This window comes from Pseudorca crassidens, chromosome 5 (assembly GCF_039906515.1).
Source record: "Pseudorca crassidens isolate mPseCra1 chromosome 5, mPseCra1.hap1, whole genome shotgun sequence".
NCBI lineage: Eukaryota > Metazoa > Chordata > Mammalia > Artiodactyla > Delphinidae > Pseudorca > Pseudorca crassidens.
The window spans coordinates 78,552,757-78,567,033 of record NC_090300.1 but is presented as its reverse complement, the minus strand read 5'-3'; the positions used below and the strand labels follow the sequence as shown (position 1 = coordinate 78,567,033).

Here is a 14,277-nt window from a genome sequence, read left to right as displayed (position 1 = left end):
ATTTAAGCACTTCGCAACTGAATTCAGGGCAAAGAATTTTTCAAGCCGTGTTAACAAAAATACAAGGGAACAAATCCACACTTTTATTTATTTACTTTTCAGTAAGTTTAAATCCTTGAAGGGTACAGCATCTGGTGTGGGGGGAAAGAACATAATGTCATTAAGTGCATGTTATATACAAACAGTTATTGAATACCACAACATGAATAAATCTCCCATTGTCCCATTACCCATCTCTGAAAGGCACCCAATGACTTATAGCCTACTGGGAAGGGAACTAAATTTTTAGAGCCTTCAGTTTCTAGGTGAACATTCTTTAACTAAGAACCAGTACTGGGAACCTGAGAGTCCATTTAATTTTGCTTCCTCTAATGATAGTAAAAACCTCCTCTGATGAGAAATCTCAACTGCTCAGCAGGGTTCAAAAGTACCCTGTGACCCCAAGGATGTAGCCATGTCTATTAAAAATAGATCCTAGGGCTTCCCTGGTGGCGCAGTGGTTGAGAGTCCGCCTGCCGATGCAGGGGACACGGGTTTGTGCCCCGGTGCGGGAAGATCCCACATGCCGCGGAGCGGCTGGGCCCGTGAGCCATGGCCGCTGAGCCTGCGCGTCAGGAGCCTGTGCTCCGCAAAGGGAGAGGCCACAACAGTGAGAGGCCCGCGTACCGCAAAATAAAATAAAATAAAATAGAATAAAAATGGATCCTAACTGAAGAAAACAGGAGCTATCCTGTTAAAAATATCACAGAATCTGTAGTTGAAGTCCTGGGACATGAGCATTGGTTTTCCTCTATAAAATAAAACTAATACCTATTTGAACAAGACTGTCATGATGAAGAGATCGGAAATATTAATTATGCCAGGAAAAGGTATGCTGAATTTTTATTTTCTAGCGATTACTTCAGAGCCCAATAAATATATTTGCCATAAAATTGTTCATTTAAATAGGTGACCCTCGAACAACACAAGTTTGAATTGTGCGGGTCCACTTATATACAGATTTTTCAGTAAATGCATACTGCACAATCCGCAGTTGACTGAATCCACAGATGAAGAGGCCAACTGTAAAGTTGTACGTGGATTTCTCACAGTGCCCCTAACCTCTGCGTTGTTCAAGGGTCAACTGTGCTATTCCCCACCACCCCCAGGCAGCTTTAGCAATTACCTGAAATCTAGGCATAATCCATTTGAACCCTTTGCCTTCACTTTTCTTATAATGCCAAGAAAATGTTCCATAATACACTTACACAGTAGCCCCTAATTTTACAGCATGATCTATTGGTGACATTTTATAATCACAATAGTCCTTAGTAGTCAAAGCCAAACACCGTGAGCTTAGTTTGATTCAAAAGGTGCCACATTGCTAATAATGTACTTACCACACGGATTCTGTGTCCAATGGCCTTAGCAGGAAGGTTGCTTCGGAATTTGGCACGAACCATGCCACTGTTTCCATGAGCACGAGTTATCTTTCCCCAGATTACTCTGGTTTTGTTAGGTTTTCCACCAGGAGTTACTGTATTGCTGATTTTAAAAGAAGATTAAAAAAGGCATGAGAACCCAGACAACCAGTATAGTGTGGTACAAAATCAAGGTGACTTATAGACCAGTTGCCCTCAACCCTAGCTTAAACGGTAATAGCTGTAATATGCGGAGGGGGCAGGGAAGGGGGGGACAAGAAATGTGAGGACATTTTGAGTGTAGGGAGAGAGGAACTTGTTTGTAATTTTAAATAGCCAGGGAAGGCCTTACTAAGAAGCTAACACCAGAAAAAAGACTCGAAGGTAAGGGAACAGCTTGTGTTAAAAACGGAGGTTGTGTCCCTGGCTTGTGGAAAGGCAAACGATGCCAAGAGATGAATCCTAGCTGGGTTAAGAGAGGACAGAGGGAGCCCTGAATGCATAGGGTCTTAGAAGCTCCTTAATGACTTTAGCTTTTACTAAATGAGATGGGGAAGAGTTGGAATTTGAGCAATGTACAGATGATTTGACTTATAATTTTAAAGGATTGGGAAATCCCTGGTGGTCCAGTGATTAAGACTCCACGCTTTCACTGCCAAGGGCCCGGGTTCAATCCCTGGTCAGGGAACTAAAGATCCTGCAAACCACGAGTGGGAAAAAAATTAAAAAATTTAAAGGATCACTCTGGTTGCAGGAGGAAAGGGGGATGGGGGAGATGAAAACATGTTCCCAAAGATCTTTTTAAAACCAATTTAAATACACAATAGTCCACCCATTGCTTCCACCCCCGCCCCCACCTCTATCCCAGAGATTTTAATTGATCTGGAATGGGTTTAAGAACCAATGCTCTAGAGATAACATCTTTAAACATCTATAAAAATTGTAACTTCAAGAGATCAACAAAATGAATTAAGCGATATGAAAAATGCTCTATAAAACCTTAAGATCATAATACAAGGACCTGATGCCATCCTTAAAACAATAGCTGTAATTTTTCTAAGTGCAGAAGACACCTATATCCAACACTAACCATGAATTTCCTTGAACTCCCAAAGTAGAAACCACAACAGTACCATTTACTTAACTAACTTCAAATGAGACCAATCAAGTGAAAATTCAAAAAGCACAATACTATCAACTTACTTCTTTGCTTTGTACACGTAAGCACATCTCTTGCCTAGATAGAATTCAGTTTCATCTCGAGCATATACACCTTCAATTTTCAGGAGAGCTGTGTGCTCCCTCTGGTTCCGTAGACCCCGCTTATAGCCAGCAAAAATGGCCTTGGACCACAGCCTAAGACAAAATATACTGTTAATCATAAGCTGTTAAAAGATCTCACTTAACTTCAACAAACCACAGGTATGATTTGGCTTGTAATGACAACCACCTAGAAGTTACCTATATAGCAAACATCTAAATTTTTTCCCCACCAGTTTTAAACTCACATGTAGGCTCACGCCTAATAAACAAACTACAAGTACAAAGCAATGATATTTAAAACGCATACCTTCCAGACATATTTGTCGTTTTAGAAGTCCTGTTCCCAGCAGGCCTTAAAACAAAAATAAATCAGTTTAAAATCTTGCAACGCTCGTTTCCCACCTAGTCTCCTCTGGAATAGCGCCCCAAACTCAGAGAATACCTGATAACTAAGCAAATTCCAAAAGGAAGACAAAACCTAAAGTAGCAAGACAGTACACTACAGGAAGTAACTCCTAGAAACCCCAAAAGAAAGCCTTAATAAACTTCACGCCACGATCATGGGAAAAAAAAAGATCAAGGAGCCAGAGAAGCACGCAGAGAACAAGACTTTTAAAGACTGAATGGGAAAGAAAAGCTAAGGAAAGACATAGTAAACAGGCAAAGCCAGGTTTGAGGTGGGAGTAAATGAACAAAGAACCCTGCCTAAAAGTGCCACTGCTGCCAGACAAAATGCATCTATTTTATTTTATTCCGCTAGGGACCGCAAGCAACTCCAGTTACCGGAGCACCCATTCTCGGAGGTCAGGGGACCAGCACCATCAGTCCCGTATCTCCTCCATCCTGTCCTCCCTGTTGCTGGAATCCATAGAAATCATTAGCTGGTAGAGCCTCGGAGCCGCACCAGCATCTCATGAGAGGCATATAGCCGAGCCGACCCCACTTATTTGCGCCCAAAGTTCAGCCGCGGAAACGCCACACACCTCCACAGCGTCCAAGATGGCTGAAAAAGAAACAGAAGGCCCCGCCGCGTGGCCTCGTGGGTAAACACCTCTCCGCCCCCCCATTTAGGTATCTCCCGCCACCGCCAAAAAAATAAGCTTCAGAAATCGTCTTCTGACTGAAATAAGCCACGTTCAAGAGCACTCGTACAATTATTTCCCTAAGTCCTTTTATCTTTGTAAACTGCAACATGTACTATATACTTTGGAACAGAGGGAGGCAAAATGGTAGCCAGCTAAAGGAGAAGAACAGGTCCTCCAAAGCTCTGCGTTGCCATAGAAACACCTTAGCTTGGTTCCGGCGGCGTCGGGTGCCGTAGCGGGAAAAGTGAAGCCCGACTGGAGGACTACCCCCGCCTCGAATACCCCAGATTTGATTCGCCAACAAGTGGGTATCTTTCCTTCTTACCACATAGCAGTAGGGCGAACGGAAACTCTCGGATCCTAGCCAGGAAGAGAAAGACTGCGAACACAAAGGCAGGAGAAGAGAGCTCTTCCTTCTCTTTATCTTTTGTCCCCCACCACCCCCATACTCCTTTCCTCCTTCTACTCCTTTCCAGAAATGACTTAAGTTCTTACCGCCAGTCTTCATTTTGACTCCGAGGGTGAACAGCACTGTCCTGAAAAGGCTTTGTTGCCTTCTAAGGAGAAGTCATTCAGCTGCCAAACTCTGGCGGCGCGCAGCACCGTGGTCACGTGCCATAGGTCTTCAGTAAATATTCGTAGACTAGAATGGGATAGCTTAGTGGACGTGAGAGATTTACATTTCCTAACTATTGCACATTTATGTGTTGCCCTATGGATTCATTCCTTTTGTCAGCACTTTGTTGAATGACTGACTACCATGTACGAAATTTTGTTCTTGGCTCGGAGGAGGCTGCAGTAAACAGAACAACAGAAAGCTCTGCCCTCATGGAGCTTACATCCTAGTAGGCGGAGCAAGACAATGAGCGAGTAAAATATATGGCACATTAGAAGGTAATGTGAGAAAAAATTTTCTCTCTGGAGATTGGCTCCAGATGGGGCAAATGGCAGATACCTAGAAATATGCCACTGATTTAAGCTAGTACCTGATGGACCAGTGGTGAAGAGGTAAGGGGAAGAGTCGTTCAACTTGAAAGAATAGCATATGCAAAGACCCTGAGTTGGAAGGGAGCATGATTCCATAGGAGAAAGAAGCCCATTGAAGCTGGATCCATGAGAGCAATAAAAGTGCAGTGCCAGATGGATCTGGAGAGGAAGAGGAGCCCAGATCATGCAGGCCCTATGGTCCAAGTTAAGAATTTTACTTTTTTTCGCAAGTTAGTGAGAAACCATTGAAGGGTTCTAAGGAGAGACATGATGAAATTTTCAACTTTAAAAGATGAGTTCTTCATTTCAAAAAGATCACTTTTAATTTGGAAGCTGTGGGGCTTCCCTGGTGGCGCAGTGGTTAAGATCGGCCTGCCAATGCAGGGGACACGGGTTTGAGCCCTGGTCTGGGAAGATCCCACATGCCACAGAGCAACTAAGCCCATGCGCCGCAACTAGTGAGCCTGCACACCACAACAACTGAAGCCCGTGCACCTAGCGCCCATGCTCTGCAACAAGAGAAGCCACTGCAATGAGAAGCCCACACACTGCAATGAAAACTAGGCCCTGCTCTCTGCAACTAGAGAAAGACCCAATGCAGCCAAAAATAATTAATTAATTTTAAAAAATTTGGAAGCTGTTAGAGTAGTTCAGGCAAGAAACAACAGCTATATTCAGCATGGTGTTGGGGGAGATGGAAATTGAAGGTAAAATCCACAGGACCTCATGGTGGTTTGAATTGGGGGAATGCTGATGTCAGGATGGCAGCAGAAATGACTCCTGAGTTTCTAGTATTGAGGAATGAGAAGCCATAACAGAACGAAAGCACTGGATTCTACATAAGCATAGTCCCATCTTACCTATGTGAGGCACACTTACCTATGCCCCAGGCCTAAAATATGGAAAAATAAAGAAACAACACCACAGCAAAAAACCAAAATCTTAATACCGTGCTATTTCCTCCTAAGACTGTCCTTGAACCAGAAAATTTGGCTAGTTTGGAGTATCTTTTTTTTAGTTTACATAAAGATTCTTTAATTTTTGCATATAAGATGTTTGTTGCATGAGACATACTTGTAACCGCCCTCCTCAGGATCACTTTACTGTGGACAAAATCACACTGGAAACTTACCATTCATTATTCATTCAGTATAGAGCAAGAATCTCCATAGGGTGTTCTCATTGTAAAGCTTATTTAAGCAGAAAGGACTTTGGTTTACTGAGGAAGGGTAACATCTTAACAGCAGTGTTAAACTGATTTTCAGGATAAATACAGTTTTTCTAAGTGCGATATCAGTTGTTTTTCTAAGTCTGGGTGCAATAAATTCTGTTAATCTGGCAGATCAGGGAAATGGAGCCATCAAATTAAATATTTTAGTAATCAGAATAACAAAAGTAAATTTGTTATATAAAGATTACCAATTAATACTCAGAATATAATTAAAAAACATACAAAAGCCATGCTGGACACTAATTTACCTTAAGAAACTCGAAGATTATATTTATCTGCCAATAATTAAGCTGACTACTTAATACACCTGTGCCACACGGTGGCAGTGGTTCTTCCATCTCCGGGACTGCTCTGCTAAGCCAAAAGGGGGGATAAGCCACAGCACTTGTAATTCTTTTTCTCTTAATGGAAGAGTATAGAAATAACTTAAATGTCATTCAACATTCCCTTAAACTAATCTCAATGTTTTCTTCCCACTTTAGGTGACTGCATTTTTGTGAGATTATAAATGTACCAAGGAGGTTAACAAAACTAACTCAAGAAGAATGGAAGAGTATGTTCCAAATTCCAATTTATTATATATTCATATGTATATATATAAAAAATATATATATATATGAAATGCCTTATGTTAAATTTCCGTGTATTGTTTACCTATGGCTGTGTAACAAATTACCCCAAAACTTAGTGATTTAAAATATAAACATTTATTATTTCACACAATTTCTGTGGGTCAGGAATTTAGGCGTAGCTTGGTTGGATGGTTTAAGAATTTGGGAGCAGCTTAACTGTATGGTTCTGTCTGGGGATTTCTCATAAGTCAAAGTTGGCCAATCATCTGAAGAGTTGACTGGGGCTAGAGGATCCACTTCCAAGATGGCTCATTTACAGAGCTGGCAAGTTGATGCTGGCTGTTGGCAAGAGGCCTTAGTTCCTCACCCTCATGAACCTTTTCACAGGGCTCCTTAAGTGTCCTTGTGACAAGGCATCTGGATCCCCACAGAGTGAGAGATATGAGAGAATAATGGAGAAGCTTTAATGTCTCAAATTCACCTAGCCTTGGAAACCACAATATTCTTTTGGTTACATAGGTTAGTCCTATTCAATGTGGGGAAGACTACCAAAGGGCAAGAGTACAAGAAGGTGAGAATCATATGGTCCATCTTGGAGAATGGCTACTACGTTCTATTTTTCACTAACCATGAGACAGTTTTGGTTGGCATCTAAAGATGTTGCTAGAAAAAAGTTTATTTTAGCCCAAGTTCAAATTGGTTAAGCATAGCCAAATAGCCCAGGCTACATATCTTTATTAACCAGTAAGTTGCTTTTCTTTGGAAGGTCAGAATGTTACTGGGAGGTATTTAGCAGAATCATCTGCAAACTACTTTTGTTCATTATCTTGGTTATATTATATGACAAAATGGACTTTGTAGGAGCCAATCTACATGCTGCCTCTGCTTCTGAGTTTAAGTAATTTTTAAACATTTGGTGGCTGACTTATTTTTTCCTCCATTCTTAGAGGTCAGCTGGAAGCCTCAAATCTTCCTCCAAAAATCTGGCATTCTGAGGTGACAGTGTCAGTGACAGGTGAACCACCTACTGCTGTAGAAGAAAATGAAGAAACAGCCAAAGAAACAGCCGTAGAAATCATCCCAGAAGTCATGGAGCCACTCTCCCTTCTAGATGTACTGAGGATCTCTGCAGTTCTGGAGGACACCATAGACCAGCTCTCTATTCTAAACTATATCATGCCAGTTCAGTATGAAAAAAGAAAAAATATCAGCGTGGTATATACATTCAGCATTACTTAATTTTTGCTTTCTTTTCTTTTTATTTCTCCATCATTGTCAGTACCTATGCCATTCAATTTAACTTGGGAAATAGCACCTTCATATCAGATAAAAGGCTACAATAATTATGAGATATGTACTCTCAATTAATGGAGTGAAATAGACATAGCTCAAGGTACATTACCAATCAGAATATCCTTTTCTTCCAATATATTGGCATTATTCTAAAAGGCCTTTAGATAAATCAGTATAAATACAATATATATACTGAGGAGATGGAACAAGTAATTGTGTTGTCTTACCTATCTTGTATTTCTCAGCTGCTAAAAGCTAACTGAACACTAGAGGGAGGAAATTCAACTGGACCCTGTCAATATTGCTTTCATCTAAAATGACTTTGTTATTGCTAAATATCTTGCAATCTGCCTTTTTAAATATCCAGCCACATCATTGTGTCAGCCATTACATTTTCAATGATGTTATGGACTCCTCCTCAAAGGACCACTGAGTTATCAAAAAACTCAGCTTGGTAGTGGGCAAAATCTTTATGAATTCTTAAGCTCTTGTAAGTTTTAATAACTTGGGTTGTAGATATAAAATAGAAACAATTTATAAATACAAATACATATTTATTACGTTTAACAAAATTACATTATATAATTTGTACAGAATATATTCTTATTTCTGATTCTATGATAAATGAAAATTGCTATAAAAATGAGAGGGTAAATTGATTTTCATGTCTAACAGAAAAGAAGTCCATATGTATTGTGATTAGAAAATTAAATTTCCCTTTAATTGCCCCTTACGATTTTAAATTGATTTTATTTTTATTTATTTTTGGCTGTATTGGGTCTTTGTTGCTGCGCGCAGGCTTTCTCTAGTTGCGGCAAGCGGTGGCTACTCTTCGTTGTAGTGCGTGGGCTTTTCATTGCGGTGGCTTCTCTTGTTGCGGAGCATGGGCTCAGGCGTGCGTGCTTCAGTAGTTGTGGCTTGCGGGCTCTAGAGCGCAGGCTCAGCAGTTGTGGCGCACGGGCTTTGCTGCTCCGTGGCATGTGGGATCTTCCCGGACCAGGGCTCAAACCTGTGTCCCCTGCATTGGCTGGCGGATTCTTAACCACTGCGCCACCAGGGAAGCCCGGCCCTTACGATTTTAAAGTTATTATTATTATTATATGTATAACCTGGGTTTATACAGCTTTTATAAAAGTTTATACAAAATTTTAATAGAACACTGGATTTGGAGTTGGGGACCTTTATGGTTTAATTGTGTGCTATGGGCAATTCATTTCGCTTTCTTGGTCTTAGTTTTCTCATTTGTAAATTGTGATAGAGTTTTTTTTTTAATTTTATTTATTTTTTGGCTGTGTTGGATCTTCGTTGCTGTGAGTGGGCTTTCTCTAGTTGCAGCCAGCAGCAAGCAGGGGCTATTTTTTGTTGCAGTGCATGGGCTTCTCATTGCAGTGGCTTCTCTTGTGGAGCACAGGCTCTAGGCACACGGGCTTCAGTAGTGTGATGGAGTTTTAACTAAATGATCCCTTCTAATACTAACATTCTATGAGTTTTGAGGTACTTTTAAGACATTAATGGGTATTATAGGAATTAGTTTCCTTATTAACTTATGAAAAGCAAAGATATTGGAAACCCAAGAACTAAGCCTTTCAATGCTTTTAAAATGAGTCTAATTTTTAAATTAAACTAGTTAACAAATAGTACAAAAGAGACTAGTGTTTCCTTTCTATTGTCTCCTTCAGTAAGAATCAAAAATAAAGAGGGAAGATATTCAGTTAACAAGATAAAGTTTTATCAATGATATTTACTGTCAGGCTTTAAAAAAGGGTAATTTTCCATCATAGAAACTCAACAGAGAAGGAAAAACCCAAATTTATAAACAACATTCAGTAGTGGTCACCACTCCAGTAAACAAAAGAACAAAACTTTTGCAGTTTTATTCTGGTTTATGATCTTCACCCACAAAATTTTCTGACTTAACAGAGGCCCTACTTATGATTTTATAGAAGTATAAAGAGTAATGGTTTGTACTCTTATGTTGATTAATAGCAGCTTAAAAGCCCCTTTCTCAATGTTAGTTCTATAACTTTTAAAAATTGTGACCCTTAAAATAACTTTTTGTTTTTTTACTTTATAGTACTATAGTTGTTCTAACTCATAAATTTTTATAGTACCATTGCCCTATAGGGCATAGGATATATAATTAAAAACCTTAGTATGAATGTGAATGCTTTCTTTCTCCAAAAGCTTCACATTGTTGAGCCTTACAATAACGACCCTGGGATGAAAGTTTAGTTAGCATTATCCCTCTTTCACAACCATTTTTATAGCTAAAGATATTTCCAAAGAGTTTTTCATTCATTAGAATCATGGAATGGAATGATGAAAAATATACTAATGTACCAAGTTCTACCAGAAGTGGGAGTAATTGGTCCAAAGTTTGGAAAGAGCTCCCTTGCCCGGAATACTGTTTTTCTTATCTTTTCCCTTAGGATCTAATACCCTACTGTACAAGGAAGTGAATGGACCAGAATATTTAGCCAGTTCCTTTAAGTTCTCTTCTGAAAATTCATATTTATTTCTGGTAATCAGTACATCAAGCTGTTTAACACGTTTGCTTCCTTTTCCAGATGCCCAAGCACAAAGGTAGAGGAACAATGGTTAGGGTGATCAGAAAAAACAAGCTTTCCAGGCCTTACATTTCCCATTCCCTCCCTAGACAAGCTCTAGAGTAATAACCATCCACGTACTTAACATTTTCCTTATGTACAGATAAGTTTCAGTTTAACTGTTGAAATTCTATGGCGTCTGTTCTCTTTGTAGTCAATCATATAAATTTTAATTTAAAGGAGTATTTTAAAATTTAATTCTTATTTAAGGCAGCATTTTGTTTTGTACTTGCCTACAAATGTTTTCCTCAGATCTGAATCTTTGCTTATGGTTGATATAAGGAAAAATGCTGTTGAGTCTGTGTTTATTAACTTTTATGGATAGTTTTTTCTTTTTTTTTTTTAACATTTCTGGTCTAATTGAAGTTTAGCTAAGGAAGACCTAGGCTTTTTTTTTTTTTGCAGTACGTGGGCCTCTCACTGTTGTGGCCTCTCCCGTTGTGGAGCACAGGCTCCGGACGCACAGGCTCAGCAGCCATGGCTCACGGGGCTAGCCACTCTGTGGCATGTGGGATCTTCCCGGACCGGGGCACGAACCCGTGTCCCCTGCATCAGCAGGCAGACTCTCAACCACTGTGCCACCAGGGAAGCCCAGACCTAGGCTTTTAAGTATCAATATACATATGAATCTCTTCTGTGCATAGGATCAGCACAAGAATTTAAGTAATCATATCAAATGCTGAACTTGCATAGTTCTGTGTACTGTTCTAAATACTTTCTTTGTTTCTTTGTTTCTTTCTTTTCTTTCTTTCTTTCTTTCTTTCTTTCTTTTTCTTTCTCCCTTTCTCTCTTATTTCTCTCCTCCCTCCCTCCCTCCCTCCCTCCCTCCCTTCCTTCCTTCCTCCCTCCCTCCCTTCCTTCCTTCCTTCCATCCTTCCATCCTCATAATAACTACTGGAGGGCAAGTACTATTATTATCCCTATTTTATCAATGGGAAGATGGAGGCATAGAGATGTTAAATAGTTGCCTAAAGTCAATGTGGTTTATCTGTTTAAAGTAACAGATAGGGCCAGGATTTAAACAAGGAAGTCTGGTTTCAGAGTCCATATGCACAGCATAATTGCTGTGTTATATGGCTTCCCATTGGCTCAAGATTTTAGCCACAGATTAAATAGGAATCATCAATTGAAAGACATATCCTGTTCCTATGGTAATGCTTACCCCTTAGTATTCAAGTTTGGGTTTGAAAATTCCCCACATGAACTTCGAAATCTGTATCACACCACTAAATATACTATCAACTCCTACTCTTTGGTATGATTCTCCTTTCATTCTTTATACAGTGGGCCCTCCATATCCGCGGGTTCCACATCTGCGGATTCAAGCAACCATGGATCGAAAATATTCAGAAAAAAATTCCGGAAAGTTCCAAAAAGCAAAACTTGAATTTGCTGTGTGCTGGCAGCTATTTACATAGTATTTACATTGTATTAGTTATTATAAGTAACCTAGAGATGATTTAAAGTACATGAGAGGATGTGCATAGGTTATAAACAAATACTATGCCATTTTATATAAGGGCCATCAGCATCTGTGGATTTTGGTCTCCTTGAGGGGCGGGGGGTATCTGTCCTCCACAGATACCAAGGGACAACTGTATTTAAAATTCATGTGTTCAGTGAACATTTGAGTCTTTACTGTACTGTAGACATTCTTCTAAACAATGGGATTATAAAGATGGCCACATTTATTTAATATCCAATCTTGTTCGAAAAAGAATTTGAGGTGCCCCAAGATCTCTAAGACACTGTCCCTTCCCTCATAGAATTTACAATCTAATGGAGATATTTATACAAATAATTACAAATGGTAAATGTCTGCTAATAGAGATGTTTCACAGAGAACTTTACCTTTGGTCATAAAGTTTACCAGGTTGGGGAATGACAGAGAGTGGGAACGTATAAAGTCAGGAGGACACAAAACAGCAGAGCATGTAGTTTGATGTGGCTGAAGAAAAGGGTAATTTTCTGGTGGTAATATTATAAGAGGTTCAAAATGTAGGCAGAGGCCCTCATATAGCGTTGTTTCTTTATGTTTTAAAAATCTGTCTTAACGTGAAACATCATTTATTGCTTTTAGAAGAATAACAAAGCAATAAATTTAGAAGGAAAAAGCTTAGAAAAACTTTCACCGGTCTCAAAACCCTCAAAACTATCCGGTCCATTCGTACATGAAGAAGAGCCCAAGTTACCAGAAATCAGACAAGGAGGCCAGTTTAACAAAGTGCAAGATCTTATCTTCAAAGAGCCTACAAGGCAGATCATAATGAATACAGAGACACTGAAGAAAATTCAGATTGATAGGTAAGGAACGAGAGCATATTTGGAAATGTGATAATGTATTTCTAGATGGCTGAAGAGTGGGTCAGGGGTGGCTCACTGCTCTCTTCTTTTATGGGTTGGTCATTGTATCCGAGTGACTGCAGATAATAGGATTAGCCAGACTACCTAGGGCAAGTGTGGTACAGTTGAAAGTATGGTGGCTGTGTGGTTGGGCAAGTTATTGAGCCTTTGTTTACAGTTTTTAAAAATGAGAATAATGGGGCTTCCCTGGTGGCGCAGTGGTTAGGAATCTGCCTGCCAGTGCAGGGGACCTGGGTTTGAGCCTGGTCTGGGAAGATCCCACATGCCGCGGAGCAACTAAGCCTGCAAGCCACAACTACTGAGCCCGTGTGCCACAGCTACTGAAGCCCGCGCTCCAAGAGCCCGTGCTCCACAACAAGAGAAGCCACTGCCATGAGAAGCCTTCTGGTGAGGGCCTAAAGCAGGGGTCAGCAAGTTTTTCTGTAAGGGGACAAATAGTAAATATTTTTGGTTTTGCAGGACATAAACTCTCTGTTGAAACCACTCAACTCTGCTGTTATCCCATGAAAACAGCCATAGATGATATGTAAACAAACGGGCAACGTTGTATTCCAATAAAACTTATTTTCAAAAATAGACTACAGGCTGGATTTGGCTAATGGCTCTGGGTAATTGCTACAAACCCTTATTTACCAAAAATTCTTACTGTAAGGTTATACCCTCTCTTAACTTAACAGGCTTCTTTGTCAGCAAGCCAGTTGACAGCAAAAAACTGAATAATGAGACAATGAAAATTGAGACTGCTTTTAAGAAACCCTCAGGATTAAAGCAGTTTAAAATTTGGCTACTTTGACAGTGTCTGTCTCTTACTAATGGATAAAGTACCACAATAGCTACCAATTTGTGTCAAGCATTTGGCTGAACCTTCCTGCTAATACTTACATTAATGTTTTAAAGTTGCTATCATTATTCTCATTTATTTATTTAATAAATTTATTTATTTATTTATTTTTGGCTGTGTTGGGTCTTTGTTGCTGCACACCGTCTTTCTCTAGTTGTGGTGAGCAGGGGCTACTCTTTGTTGCAGTGCATGGGCTTCTCATTGCAGTGGCTTCTCCTTGTGGAGCACAGGCTCTAGGTACGCAGGCTTCAGTAGCTGTGGCATGTGGGCTCAGTAGTTGTGGCTCGTGGGCTCTAGAGCGCAGGCTCAGTAGTTGTGGCGCATGGGCTTAGTTGCTCTGTGGCGTGTGGAATCTTCCCAGACCAGGGCTCAAACCCGTGTCCCCTGCATTGGCAGGCAGATTCTTAACCACTGCGCCACCAGGGAAGTCCCTGTTGTTTGTTTTTAAATGATGTGATGATCATATGGCTTTTTTCTCCTTTTGTCTTTATTAATGTGATGAATTCCATTAGTAGATTTTCTAATACTAAACTATTTTTGCATTCCAAGAATAATTCCATAACTTAGTTATGATGTTCCTTCTGGGTCTTAACTTGTGTGATTTCTGTAGCCCTTTGGGAATGTAGGGAAATATA

At 40.0% G+C, this 14,277-nt stretch overlaps 2 protein-coding genes across 5 annotated transcripts in view; one reads left to right on the top strand and one right to left on the bottom strand.

Annotated features, from left to right (window-relative positions):
* Positions 1–60: 60 nt before the first annotated feature.
* RPL35A (ribosomal protein L35a) lies at positions 61–3,716 on the bottom strand. 2 transcript variants are annotated; one of them, XM_067738626.1, is made up of 5 exons: positions 3,647–3,716; positions 2,971–3,015; positions 2,604–2,756; positions 1,380–1,524; positions 61–131 (listed from the first exon to the last, which is right to left on the bottom strand). In XM_067738626.1, exons 2-5 carry the CDS (start codon positions 2,979–2,981, stop codon positions 108–110), a joined length of 333 nt encoding a protein of 110 aa, XP_067594727.1. In that variant the 5' UTR covers positions 2,982–3,015; positions 3,647–3,716; the 3' UTR covers positions 61–107. The 2 variants fall into 2 exon arrangements, with proteins under 2 accessions (XP_067594727.1, XP_067594726.1); XM_067738625.1 differs by lacking the exon at positions 3,647–3,716 and adding an exon at positions 3,447–3,636.
* Positions 3,717–3,920: 204 nt separating this feature from the next.
* The window catches only part of IQCG (IQ motif containing G), a 48,403-nt gene continuing 38,046 nt past the window's right edge, over positions 3,921–14,277 (top strand). For 2 of the 3 annotated variants that reach the window (XM_067738621.1, XM_067738620.1), the window contains exons 1-4: positions 3,921–4,052; positions 6,449–6,519; positions 7,486–7,753; positions 12,518–12,741. In XM_067738621.1, coding sequence (XP_067594722.1) covers positions 6,512–6,519; positions 7,486–7,753; positions 12,518–12,741 — 500 coding nt within the window. In that variant the 5' untranslated portion in view covers positions 3,921–4,052; positions 6,449–6,511. The remainder of the gene's footprint in view (positions 4,053–6,448; positions 6,520–7,485; positions 7,754–12,517; positions 12,742–14,277) is intronic. The other variant, XM_067738622.1, reaches the window with a different exon arrangement.